Raw genomic sequence first — 14,286 nt, 5'->3', positions numbered from 1 at the left:
CTTTGCTGCCACCATGCAGGGCCAAATTTCCACCTAGGCTCACAAGGCAACCTGACAATGGTTTTCATTAGTAGAAAAGGGGCATCTAAACGTTACGTACAATAACATCAAGATCTCTCGGTCTCTGAGTCCGGGCTAGCCATCATGATCAGATAAGATAATAAGGACATCATGAATTTCAGTAGTTTTTACCGCGCTGTCCCATTTGTCATATGTGCACAGTTATAATACATATACCTAATGCAAGATCCAAAGTTTTCAATTTGCATTAGGCAAATATTACTTCATTGTCACCTATATGAATATCAGCTTCAACTTCATCGGAAACCATGAAGTAGGTTAAAAAATTGCAAGATTTGATTACAGGCAACGGTAATCATACACGTACGGTACACGTACTTTAGTGTAACGATCAATCGTTGACGCCCCGTGACGAACTATACGCAATTAGGCAACTTGACTGTACTTAAAATATTTTATACCATGCACGAAAGATAATTATAAGAAAAACAGGGACGGAAGTTATTTTTAACTCCAATTTATATTTTATAAATCAGATAGAAATATATAAAGTAAATCAGTTGACCGTGATGTCACTCAATTCGATTTCATATTAAGTCCATATTAGGAAGTCGTTCAAAATCGTTCTGACAGTTCTTAAAAAGAAGCTGATTTGACTAGGAGGCAAGTAGCCAATTAGCTTTGTCGCGTCAACACGAAAGAACTAAAGAGAAAAATACGACACGGCGCGTCAACAATTCCACGCTTTGCTAGGGCTGAAGGTGAAAAATAAAAGATATTGTCATGTTATAAAAACGTATGTATTACTAATCAGAATCAGAGAGCGACCCGCGGCCGCTTGAGTTATCTTCGTTATCAACCTCCATCTCAGCCTCTTGTTTAGCGGTGATCTCGCCTACGGTTTTTATGCAGCGGATTGTGTATTTGTTGAAGTCACATCTGGAAGAAATAAATACATATTGAAGAACATCTGTATAAAAATAAAGGTATACATACTAAAACTATGGGATAAACGTACTAAAACTAAGACTTACACTAAGAGCTATACGCGTATAAGATAGGTAGGCAAAGTAATGCTAAAGTAATGCTACAACAAAAAAAAACATCAAACCGACTACAGAGCCTGTTCCTTCTTTGAAATTGAAGTCTTCTTCTACGAAGTTGAAATCGCGAACTCTTAACGACTCATATTCGATTGACGTGTTGTATAGTCACGTGATGAATTAGAACGTACTCGTATTATCAAACCGAGATGAGAATAAGACTAAGCAGATTTTTGAAATAATGCGTGAATTGACATTGTCAATGGTAGTATAGTATTTCAATAAGATGACGGTATAACACTTGGAAAATCATAATTTTAATTTTATAGTTTTCGTTATTAAATTAAATGATAATCAAGTTTGCCCACGCTCAAAAGGATTCTGAAAAGGAGGTCTGAGATTTTACACATGAAGATATGTCATGACTTATGTTTTTTTTTTTAATTTTAACAGCCTGGCCACAGACTAGTCAAAGGCAAAGAAGTGATGTGCTGTCGGTACTTTCAAATCGTATTTCCAGTTCATGTAAATTTTCTGACGTGTCGTGATGTAATTACGCTGCGTCCGAGTAGGTAATAAAATAATATATGACTTCATCAAAGCAATTTTAAATGTCTGAAACGGTGAGATCTGGTATACGAGATCTGGTATAATGATTCCACCATCCGTTATTTACGAGTATTAGTGACAAGGAACAAAAACAAGTTACACATACAATTGTATTCAAAACGAGTTTACTTTTGTTGTACGTATCGTATACTATTATAGGTAGCCGTATTATTATTAAAGTCTGTTGGGTTCATAATTGTCATCTATAAATCTAATAGTAGTAATATAGTACATTACGATACAAGTGCGTAAAAAAGGAAGTTCGAAACGAGTGGCGATAAATTAAAACACGACCGAAGGGATTTTCATACAGATTTCAGTACAGATGGCCCTCCGAAGTTTCGACCTGGCATATAATGAACCACTTCTCGCACAAGTGAGTAAAAAAAACACCATCTGAACTGAAAAATACGTTACTTGTCCGCTGTCAATAATGATAAGGCGCTATTTCCAAAATAGCTTCAATATGAAAACAATCTTATTGATACTGGTTGAAAACGACATACAGTCCCGTGATAAATATTACATATTTATGTGTACGTGTAGAAACTATACCTACACGAAACAGTGCAAATTTTAGTATCCATGTAATAATTGTAATAGTTATATTATATAACGTTGTCACGCCAACCGGCCAGTTAAGTCACACCTCACCGGGTATGCCTCAACCTTGGCAACTGATAGCGTGCTCGATCAATCAAATGATAAGTACATCTTGATAATGCCCGATAACGAACTGTGTCTCATCTCCGTCGACCGTAGGAATTTATACTAGGTCACCAAAGTGTACAAATATATATTTAGGTTCAATGATGGTCACATATTTATAGAAATGCTGTTGCTAGGAGGTAGCGAATAATATTCCGCTTTGTGTGGTAGGGCACAGCACAGCGGATATTATCTCGCTCGAATCTAGAGCAGAGCCCAACTGGGGAAGTATCTCCGCCTTACAGAAGACCGCAGCCAAATAGCACTAGACCCTACTCATAGTGTTGTGTTCCTGCCGGTGAGTAAGGCTGCCAGAGCTCAACGAGGGTGTGCGGTGTGATGGCGACGGAAGGATCTACGGAACTAACTTGTTCCGTCTATTGTTCTTTGAGTCGTCGGAACCCGAACCCTTCTTGGAACTTGTACACTCCATTTTGCTGTGTACGTAACACAGCAAAAGGGACTGTACAAGTTTCTAATGGGTTGGCGTCCATAGGTTACGGTGACCGCTTTACATCAGGCGGACCGTATGCTTGTTTGCCACCACGCCCGTAGTATAAAAAAAAAAAAAGAAGAAATGTATACCTAAAGTGGCTCATTTTTGCACAATAGTTCATTGCGATACAAGTGCGGCCAAGAGGGAATTCGAAACGAGTGGCGATAAATTAATAGTTATTTGTTATACAAGGGGGCAAAGTTGTATTTTAACGCCGAGTGTGGAATTGAAAAACAAGCAAGTGAAAGGATTCTATAGTTGAACCACGAGCGAAGCGAGTGGTTCGAGAATAGAATCCTGAACTTGCGAGTTTTTTAACACACGAGAAGTAAAATACATTTGCACCCAAGTGTAACACAAAACTTTTCCCCTCACTATAGCGAGGAAAGTACAACGCAAAAAATGCGTTTATCACTGCTTGCAGTAGTTCCGCAGGTGGTAAATCATTTTTATTAATAGATTCACCTACTTTTATCAATTTTAAAGCAGTTAATTTGGCTTTATTCAAGGTCAAATTACTTTACCCACTAGTGGATAAAATGCGTTTTTACCCGCTGGTATTAAAGGACAAAACACGTGTTTCCGAGCTAGTGAGGGGAAAAATTGTTTTAAATCGACCATAGTTACGAATTCCCTTTTCGCACGAACGCTATAAAGTGTGCGAAACGTCGGGATGTATTGAAAATCCATTTCCATAGTTTTATTTCATAACTGATGTCACTGTCAATTCGACTATAGAACAAAATAGATATAACCTCGTAAGGCCCAATGTACATTACAATGTACATTGGGCCTTACGAGGCCCTACAAATCTAATTTGAATCTTCCATGAACCAAATAAAGTAGAATTTCTATTGTTACGTTGATTTTTAAATCAAACGAAATTCTTACCAATTTACTTATAAAATAAGGTTCAAATTCAAAATGGGGAAACTAACTATGGTGGGCCTTACGAGGATAAGACCAAAATAAAACTTACATTTTGCTCAGTTGCGAGTACTTGACCGTCAGCGCCTTCTCAAGAGCCAGTAGTGCGCTCTGTGGGAATTTGCTCTTGTCGGTCAGGATACACTTGGTCCATATTAGCTGGTGTTAAAGATGCGGGTTCTCTTCGATAAGTAGTGTTATTGTCAGTTTGAAAATAGGTCATACAGTAGATATGAGAGTTAAATAAACTGTGTACTTACATTTTGCTCAGTTGCGAGTACTTGACCGTCCGTCAGCGCCTTCTCAAGAGCCAGTAGTGCGCTCTGAGGGAATTTGCTCTTCAATAAGTGACGTCACATTTCGTTCAACTGTAGGGCACTATACGACCTAAATAAAACTGTATATGTACTTACATTTTGCTCAGTTGAGAGTATTTGACAGTCAGCGCCTTCTCAAGAGCCAGTAGTGCGCTCTGCGGGAATTTGCTCTTGTCGGTCAGGATACACTTGGTCCATATTAAGAGGTGTTCCAGATGTGGACTCTCTTCGATGAGGCGCGCTATTGAGGTAGTGAGGCGGTGTGCGTAGTCCTCGTCCAGTGACGTCACTGTCAGTTCGACTGTACGGAAAAAGAATAGTTTTATTTTTATATGCATTTATCGTCATGCTGTAAAAGTCAGTTCAGCCTTACTTGTCCAATATAGTAAACAAACAAAACGTCAAATATGGTCAAAGACAATTACTAGGGATTGGAAGTGTCGATAAAATGATGTATTAACGATAATTTCGCTGCTGACGTCATCAGAGGATTTTCAATTTTACGTCACACAATATCTATGTTAAAACCAAAATTTAATTCTTTTTCGTCACATTTGCAATAATCCTGTGAAAAAGGCTTGTCTCACTTTCGCTTTCTTCAGAAACATGATTAAAAAATCGGATCATGGCTCTCGGAGTCATCGATGAACATAAGTACATATTTTTATATACATAAATACGAAACTGAATACAGAACCACCTCCTTCTACGTAAAGAAGTCGGTTAAAAATCTGATAAATAATTGTAGTTAATATCAACGCATTTTTTCCAAGCTATACAAACTCTAACGTTAATATCGATCGTTCATAACGATAAGTTGTCATCCCAACATTGCGACTCATAGACAATCTAGACTTCGTAATGTCAGGAGTTTTTTATGTCATCCGTTCGTAATTACAATTATTGATGAAAATCGTTCTAGAAATGATATTATTCAGTGGTTTTTTGATTGATTTCAATACTTTGTGAGTTTATTTAAGTGTATAATAACATTTAAGTGATGGTTAATGTGTAATTCCAGAGAAAATTGAGTTAATGTTTTCCAGCAGTGTTTGTTTACTATATTGGACAAGTAAGCCTGAACTGAGTGTAGGATTTATAATAATTGCTAATCGAGTTACTGGCTTGCGTCGAATCAGGTAGTTATGATCTTTTTCATACTTATTTATGACGTTGGTTCAATGAAAATCCAAGTTTGCGACTACTGTACTTGATAAGGTCAAAGTTACTGCAAAGACATATTATGTAACTCTGTATAGACAGCTAAAGTCTAAGAAAAAAACGTACCTCAAAACCATACAGAAAAAGGTACGGTGACCTAGTAGTCCGTTTCTTCTGGAAAGTTATGTATGAAAATGTTGGCATAATTAATGGAAGATTTTTTTTGATTGGGATATGTACATTACAGACCGAAGTTATTTTTCATCAACCCTCCTCATCCCTCCCCCCTCTGCGTCACCCCTCTTCCCCCCCTTAAATAGCCGAAAATGCGGTTTTTCGCGATTTCTGACAAAACCGTTGTAGATACAGAAAAAGCGTGTAGGAAAAAAGTAATCCTTGATATATTTACTACAAATCGTTCATTGACACTTTGGTTCTAGCACTTATAGGTTTCGCGTGATCCATCACGAAAGTTGGTCCTTTACTGCAATTTTCTTTAGTGAATGTTAAGTTTTCTCCCAAATTGCTTACGAAATCTGTTTGATATTACTAAAATATTATAAACTGAAAATGAATTTCAGGGGGAAAAATCACTACCATGGGTGGGACTTGAACTCACGGCTACTGGATTGATACTCCAGGGCTCTACCAACAGCTACCAAAAGCTCATCCCCAGTCTATAGATACACTATATAGATCAATGGTACTCCTAGCGACTACTACCGTGAAAATATTACGTCTTAAATAGTTACTGGAATTCCAAGACATATTGGAAATTCCACCCATGGTAGTGATTTTCCCCCCTTAATTTTATTTTAGTCATGAGTTACAATATTTTAGTTATATCAAACAAATTTCGACGATTTCGTATGCATTTTGGGCGAAAACTTAAGGTGGCTCGCTTAGGTTACCCGAAGCTCAGGCTGCGTTAGATGGCGTTAATCTTCAAATTACCAGTCTTATTTTTTTTGTGGAGTCGTACAGGCATTTATATACTTTCAATTATGCTTCGCGAACATTTAATATTAAAATTGACGTATTACAACAAACATTCAACTTCTCATTGTAACATTAATCCCCTTAATGTAGATAAATTTACTATTTTACACTATTTCTAAGTACCACTCACACATACAAACAGAGTTTTTGTATTCCTTCTAGTCGATAATTTCACGCGGCGACAGCTTGTTTAAATAGCCTTGCGGTAAATACGTGCCATCGCATGATTTGCATGGAAGTACTGGGTTCGAATCCAGGACTTTTTCTCTTTTTTTTTTAATACTACGTCGGTGGCAAATAAGCATACGGTCCGCCTAATGGAAAGCGGTCACCGTAACCTATGGACGCCTGCAACTCAAAGAGTGTCGCATGCGCGTTGCCGCCCCATTAGAAACTTGTACACTCCCCTTTGCTGCGTGTGCACAGCAAAAAGGAGTGTACAAGTTCAAAGGAGGGTTTGGGTTGCCGACGACTCAAAGGACAATAGACGGAACAAATTAGTTCCGTAAGTCCTCCCGTCGTCAGCACCCCACACCCTCGTTGAGCTCTGGCAGCCTTACTCACCGGCAGGAACACAACACTATGAGACACTATTTTTTGTTTTATTATTATACATAAATGTATATGTACTCGTACAGTAGTTACTGAGCGTTAACCACAAAAAAAATTAAAAACCTATTCTCTTACATGGTAATAATTTTTGGGTTCGTCGATCTCAGAATTTCTAACATAATTATCCTAATCTGATATTTTTTTTAAATTCCAAAAAAGTATAGATAAATTTTAGTTTCTAAACTACGATTCGAATGATTTTTTTTTTCTAATTGTTTATTTTCGATGGAGCAAGGGTATTCAAATCGCTTTTGAAATCTTAAATTAGTAAATGAAAATGCAATAGTTAACTGAGTAACGTAATGCTTTAAAAACTCAAGTGGACTTTTTTTATCTAAGGAGTAATTTCGATAAAATATTATATTTAGCGAGGGTATTAAAAGTTGTGTTTTATATCTCAACTTAATAAATAGAAAATCAAAATGACAATAAAAATATCAATAGGTTCTCTAAGATAAAATTGATACCTTCGGCTCTCCATTCTTGCTCGGTCAATAAAAAATACGAAATTTATATCCAAAAAAATACAAAAAGTTAATAGAATCCTGGGAATCGAACGCACCTTCACGGCGTGACAGACGACTGTACACCAACGACGCCATTACATAACACGCTGTTCCCGACGAAATTGGGCTATACATATATAATTAATTAAATATAAATAATAATGTCAAATCCATACTAATATTACAAATGGGAAATGGTGTGTGTCTGTTTGTTTGTCCGTCTTTCACGGCAAAACCGGAGCGACGAATTGACGTGATTATTTAAGGGGATTTAGTTGAAGGGATGGAGAGTGACATAGGCTACTTTTTATCTCTTTCTTACGTGAGCGAAGCCGCGGTCAAAAGCTAGTTTATCAAAAGCGGTATAAAGCTGTATAAAGCGGTATAAAGCTGGTTACTCTATAATCTAAAGTGGAGGAATTCGTTGTTTCACCAAAGATAATGTGTGTTTGTTTGTTTGTCCGTCTTTCACGGCCAAACGGAGCGACGGATTGACATGTTTTTTAAGTGGAGATAGTTGAAGGGATGGAGAGTGACATATGCTACTTTTGTCTCTTTCTAACGCAAGCGAAGCCGCGGGCAAAAGCTAGTACAGCACGGGTAGCATGGTCGCGCGATAGACGATAAAATATCAGGCCGTCCCTGTCGCACTATTAGTAAGTGCGATTATAGGGACGGCCAGATGTTTTATCATTTATCACGCGACCATAATTGCCTGCCTGGACCAGATTATATTGATGATAATTATTATTTGTAACCATTTAGTTAATATTGTCTTCAGTTACCGCGATAGTTACTCATGAAATAAAAACTATGAAAACGGATTAAATCGCGTATAATGAGTTTAAAATTCATCCCAATGTTTCAAACACTTTACAGCGTTCGTGGTCAACGGGTGACTGAGGAAAAATTACAATGTGCAAAAGCTACCCATATTCTTGTATATAACCATTTAGTTGTTGAAGAAAAACATTCACACAACAATAACATAGGTCAACCAGCTCAGTAAATGCAATACTTTACTAATACTATGCCCACACTATGACCTATGTATAATGTATTATACCAGACGTGTAATATTTTATTTTATCAACAATAGTACATTACATCAGAGGCCGGGAAAATGAGGATTTCCGGCCAAGTGGGTATATACGGTCGAGCGAGCGTGCGAGCGAGGCCGGATAGGGATACGAGGCCGGGAATCCGTTTTCACGCCGAGGCATGTATAGTGCTTTTCTCAAACATACAATGAAATAAAAAAAAAATGCTCTAAAGGACAATATTTTATGAAAAAAAGTTACTTTGCAGGCCTAGGCCTAAAAAATAATATGAAATCCCTTTACAGTCCTCTCGAGTTGTTGCGCCCAAAAAGCGATACTTCCCAGCCCATTTTAAGGAACGTAAAGACAATATTTCATTGCATGTTTGAGAAAAGGCATAATAAAGGATTGTATTGTATTTTTGTATGAAAATAAAAAATAGGAAAGCAATATAGTAATAGTCAAATATTCCATTAAAAAAATAAAAAATACTTAATAAATCCATAAAAGTTCAAATGATTAAAAAAAACTTCGGATTCGAACCCACGATCTTCTGCATCATAGTCAGTCGTTTGACCGAGACGCCATTTCGATTTACATTAGCAGTGTCGAAATACACGATATGTATCTTTGTTGACAAAATGCGTCATTATTTCTGAGTCTACTTGAGTTAACTAAACCAATATCTTTAAATAATTACTTGTCAAGAGCCAAATGTCACTGATGACAATGTCAACTAAAAATGCGCGAAATATGACGGCTCTGTGTCTGTACACAAAATTTGGCACGCACATTTACGTAAAATTAATAAAAATTCACAAGGATTTGTCCATGATTTCTGTATGAAACAATGTATTTCATTCACTACCGCGACGACGGATAATGTATAGTAGATGTATGCGCATATTTTTATTTAGTTGTAGTGTGCGGTGACTAAATAAATGGTAGATGTTTTTTGTATGGAAAGCGAGCCACCTTAACATTCACTAAAGAAGATTGCAGCAAAGGACCAACTTTCGTGACGGATCACGCGTAAACTATAAGTGCTAGAACCAAAGTGTTAATGAATGATTTGTAGTAAATTTATTAAGGATTACTTCGTTCCTACGCGCTTTTTCTGTATCTTCAACAGTTTTGTCAGAAATCGAGAAAAACCGCATTTTTGGCGCTTTAAGGGAGGGTAGAGGGGTGACGCAGAGGAGGGAGGAGTGGGGAGGGTTGATGAAAAATAACTTCGGTCTATAACGTACATATTTCAATTTAAAAAAACCTTCCATTAATTATGCCGTAATTTTAGCTAATTTCCCCCTGCTATAGATGGCGTTACACCTTTGGAGGACGATCGGCTAGATGGCGCTAATATTAATATTTGACATTTTAACACATGTCGAGCTAAGAATATGGGCCAAATTGTCAAAACTGAGGTTCACAAGTTTTCAGCTTGTGTCGAGAGATGGCAGTCTATGCACTGTGATTACACATTTTACTTTGACAGTAACTCTCTATAATACTCGATCCTCTTTGGTTACTGTCTTATGATGTTATGATGTTGGTCCAATTAAAAATCCAAACTTTTGACTCCTACTTTGGTTAACTAATATATTTGAAACAAATTTAGTGGCTGATCAGATTGACTTGTTTAGTTGTCCAATGTCCGAATTTGTAAAAGTGTTATAATATAATGTAATTGTTATATAAGGTTTGCTGATGGTTATAGTACATTACGATACAAGTGCGTAAAAAAGGAAGTTCCTTTTCGCACGTGTATCGTACGACGTTTTTCAGTACAGATGAGCTTCCAAAGTTTCGACCTAGCATATAATGAACCACTTCTCGCACTAGTGCGTAAAAAAAACACCATCTGTAGTGAAAAGTAAATTACTATGAATAGGCACTGTTGTATTAGGGTTACCTGTAAGGATAGTTGCTAAGTGACAATAAATAAAATAGAAGAGTAAAGGGCAGACTCACTGTCGCTGGCGGGCACGGCCTCCACACACTCGCGGAGGAGGCCGTGCTCGTTGAGCTGCAGCGCGCCCGCGAGCGCCGCGCCCCACGAGCGCTCGCACAGCTTCTGCTTCACGGCGCCGGGCGTCGAGTCCGCTTCTAACCGGTATGGCCTAAAAAAAAATATATTCACAATAATAACCTGACATTCACATAACACTTTAAGTTCTCGCGCTTTGTTTATTTAAAGTCACATACAGGTCGAACGCGATTTTACCTTTTTTCCCTGGGAAAAAAGGTAAAATAATGTTAATTAATCGCGTTCGACCTGTATGTGACTTTAAATATGTATAACCTGACATATAAGCCCGAAATTAGAAATGATGGGGATTTTTTATGTCAGGTTTTAGGCTGGCTCCGGACCGATCCGCACGACTAATTTGGACGAAGTTGATGTTGTCGTTCGCGCGGACCCATCCGCTTTACTCTAAAGCTGAGTTTAGACGTGCAAGTTATTGCTGCAACTTTTGAGACAGAATTATATGCAAGAAAGAGATGAAGATATTTGCCACTCACTCTTATCCTATAGTTGCGTCTCAAAACTTGCAGCAAAAACTTGCACGTCTAAACTCAGCTTAAAACGCTCCCTGAAGTTAACATAGCACATAGTAGTCTGATGCGGATCGGTCCACGTGACACTAAAACGAATCGATATATTTTATCCATACTAATATTATAAATGGGAAAGTGTGCGTGTCTGTTTGTTTGTCCGTCTTTCACGGCAAAACGGAGCGACAAATTGCCGTGATTTTTTAGGTGGAGATAGTTGAAGGGATGGAGAGTGACATAGGCTACTTTTTGTCTGTTTCTAACGCGAGCGAAGCCGCAGGCAACAGCTAGTTTACCATATTTTAAACTATTAACTAGAGAGTCGTGTGTGTATACTGAACAGGCGCGCTATATGTGACCAGTGGACACATATGGCACTCTATTTCCCACGGTTTAAACTATTATTGAAATTTAATCCCCTAGTCGAAAATATGCCTGTGCACCTCACTCGATTACTAACCTGAAAGTTCCGTCAATGCCGGCATTCTGACTATACAGGAACAAGCCCTCAGTGGCCGCGCAGGCAAAACTCTCGCCAGTAGGCGAGAATCGCAGGCAGTGGACGCGCACCTGGTGAAAATATAAAACAATTCTATACGATATAACACAACATCACACATTGATATTTCGTTAATTTGTAATATTTCTTTGCTAATCCATAGTAGTTAGCGAGCAATGTGAAACAAGTAGTTTCGATAGTTTGGCGCTCGGCTATAAAACGAGTGTACGAATGCGACGGGCAATTACTAAAACACTAGTTGAAGTATTTTCAAACGGGCTTGGTTCTGTGTGTTAACCATATAAAAAAAACCTCTTATAAAGACCTCTACTACCCCTTTTAGAAAGACACTCCTCAGTTGATATTTCAACGTAAGTGCCGACCGCTTGAAGCGAAAAAGCGCCGCTGTGCAGGTTTAATCGTTGATGGCTTTTAACGGAAAGTGTTAAATGGAAAGAGTCTTTGTCCGCATTTTTTATTTTATTGGGGACACCTTAAACTGCCAGCCATCAACTAGAAATATATGCGTCTCTTTTGGGATTCCTCTATCTTGTTGTGTAGACATTGACGACAGTTATCACGAATACACTGTAACGTTACCTCGGGTTTGACGTTTCTGTCGGCCATGTCGCCCTCTTTGACGCCCGGCAGTCGGATGTTAACATCGCCTCCTTCGAGCTGCGTCCGATCTTCCACCAGCGCCATGTTGCCGAACTCTGTCAGGTGGCGCCGGTTGATATAATCCTGATAAAAATCAAATTATGGATAACATATGGCACAAACAGAAAAAGAAAGCATTCAAAATCGAGCATATATTGTGACTTATAAGAGCATTTTCAGAATTTGGGTCCCTCAATTAGCAAAAATTGTTAACAAAAATTAACTCGCTGTCAGTTTTGTGACGACAATTATTAAGCATAAAATCTATCTAAATATTTACATTCTGAATGTAGATTATCGCTTAAACTTTATGTAATTAACACAAAAATATTTTTTTATTGAAATTTCATACTTATCGTCACAAAACTGACAGTGAGTAAATTTATTTAACAACTTACGCTGATTCCCGGGGGGTCCCAAATTCTGAAAATGCCCATAAGTTCAGAATACAGTCAGTGTAATCATCAATATTTTCACAAAAAATGGATCGGGTGAATCCACGTAAAAGTAACGTGAGTCACTACTTCATTGGGTGTTTATTTGAACTACAGCTGCAAATGAAAGGATCTATGCTTATATCGGGAAAGTAACACTTATTTACAGATAGATTATCACTTGAACTTGCATTATGAATAAATGGAACATGCCGTAAAATCGTGACTCGTGTTACTCTTGCCGCGGATTGATCCGATCGCGAATAAAAGTTGCGCAAAGTAAAGTTGCGTGCTCTTTAAAATACTGTTTCTATAATATAAAACCAATCTAACAATTACAAATGGATATCAACAAATATCATACACGTTGACTGCTATAGCAGCCGCGTAGTTTTTTGTTTCCTTTAATCCATACTAATATTATAAATGGGAAAGTGTGTGTGTCTGTTTGTTGGTCCGTCTTTCATGGCAAAACGGAGCGACGAATTGACGTGATTTTTTAAGTGGATATAGTTGAAGGGATGGAGAGTGACATAGGCTACTTTTGTCTCTTTCTAACGCTCCACTTCCGTAAAATAGGGGGTGAAAGTTTATATGGAGCATTCCACAATTTTCGAATTTAACGCGAGTGAAACCGCAGGAAAACGCTAGTTTATGATAAGTGACGGTCTTGCCGTTCGTGTCATTCAAACCCTTCTACTTACCAACATAAGACAACAACTCGAAATTCAGACAGAATACTTTACCCCGTATGGTATAAAAAGATAAATTGCAACTTTCTCATCAGTTTTAGATAATCAAGAGAGCATTTACCAGTAGTGGTAAATAAAAGCACTTACATTGATCGCATCCAGTGATCTGTTCTGCGTGATGGTAAACTTCCTAATGAGGATGGATTCCTTCACGCTGTAGAGACACACGTACTTCGCGTTGCCCGCACCGAGGACGCAGGAACCGTCCGCGGAATAGCAGATTGTTGTGAACGCCCTGAAATGTAAGATATTTCTCAAACACTTATCAGAGGACTACGAAACCGTATGCTCTAATAAGTTCGCTTTATGCTGATGCTGAGGTGGCTCCACACAGGGCGACCATGCCTCTCGAGGCAGCCATCGCGAGGCAAATTGGCCGTAAAAACGGGCGTGATGACACTGCAGAGGCACATCTACAATTCTACATTGTCCAATTACGCGCGAACGCTGATGGCTGTGTGAGGGCCGGCCTAGTCAGAAAACTATTTCTATGCTTATTCGGTTACGCTGTATTACGCTGATATTGAAATATCTAAAAGCTCGGCCACACATCCGCATTTTGAAAGCGCAGCATTAGCGTAGCGCAACGATGGCGGTGCGCCGGACGGAGCAGATTGCGAGCGTTTTCAAAGCGATCGGCGGCGTAACCTTAAGGGTAAGTTAAAAACGGGCAAGGGGTTTAACGGGCAAGACTCAAAAAAATCGTGAGTTCAAACCTCATCGCCATCCTGTAGTCCTAAAAATTCTGAACAAGAAAAAAATACAAAAAGATAGTCATACAGGGTGGTCTTTTTTGAAAGTGCCCTAAATTAAGCTTCGATAGAATCGTCCGTCATAGGCTTTATAGGACAGTCAGTGATCTATTTTGTTATCGTGCCATGGCGCCAACTATCGCGCTTTGCACTTTCATACGAAGTATACGTAGCCAAAACCATGCGATTTTTTC

The 14,286-nt window shown here is 38.3% G+C and overlaps 1 protein-coding gene across 1 annotated transcript in view; it reads right to left on the bottom strand.

The window, feature by feature from the left end:
- Positions 1-808: 808 nt before the first annotated feature.
- Positions 809-14,286, bottom strand: part of LOC125228974 (periodic tryptophan protein 2 homolog) — a 49,504-nt gene continuing 36,026 nt past the window's right edge. Inside the window, exons 15-20 of the mRNA XM_048133719.1 lie at positions 13,428-13,575; positions 12,095-12,238; positions 11,456-11,565; positions 10,411-10,559; positions 4,218-4,422; positions 809-960 (exon numbers count right to left, since the gene is read on the bottom strand). Of these exons, the coding sequence (XP_047989676.1) occupies positions 828-960; positions 4,218-4,422; positions 10,411-10,559; positions 11,456-11,565; positions 12,095-12,238; positions 13,428-13,575 (889 nt within the window). The 3' untranslated portion in view covers positions 809-827. The remainder of the gene's footprint in view (positions 961-4,217; positions 4,423-10,410; positions 10,560-11,455; positions 11,566-12,094; positions 12,239-13,427; positions 13,576-14,286) is intronic.

Source organism: Leguminivora glycinivorella, chromosome 8 (genome assembly GCF_023078275.1).
Source record: "Leguminivora glycinivorella isolate SPB_JAAS2020 chromosome 8, LegGlyc_1.1, whole genome shotgun sequence".
NCBI lineage: Eukaryota > Metazoa > Arthropoda > Insecta > Lepidoptera > Tortricidae > Leguminivora > Leguminivora glycinivorella.
Note: the sequence above shows the minus strand (reverse complement) of the source record. Positions and strands in the feature narration are given on the sequence as shown.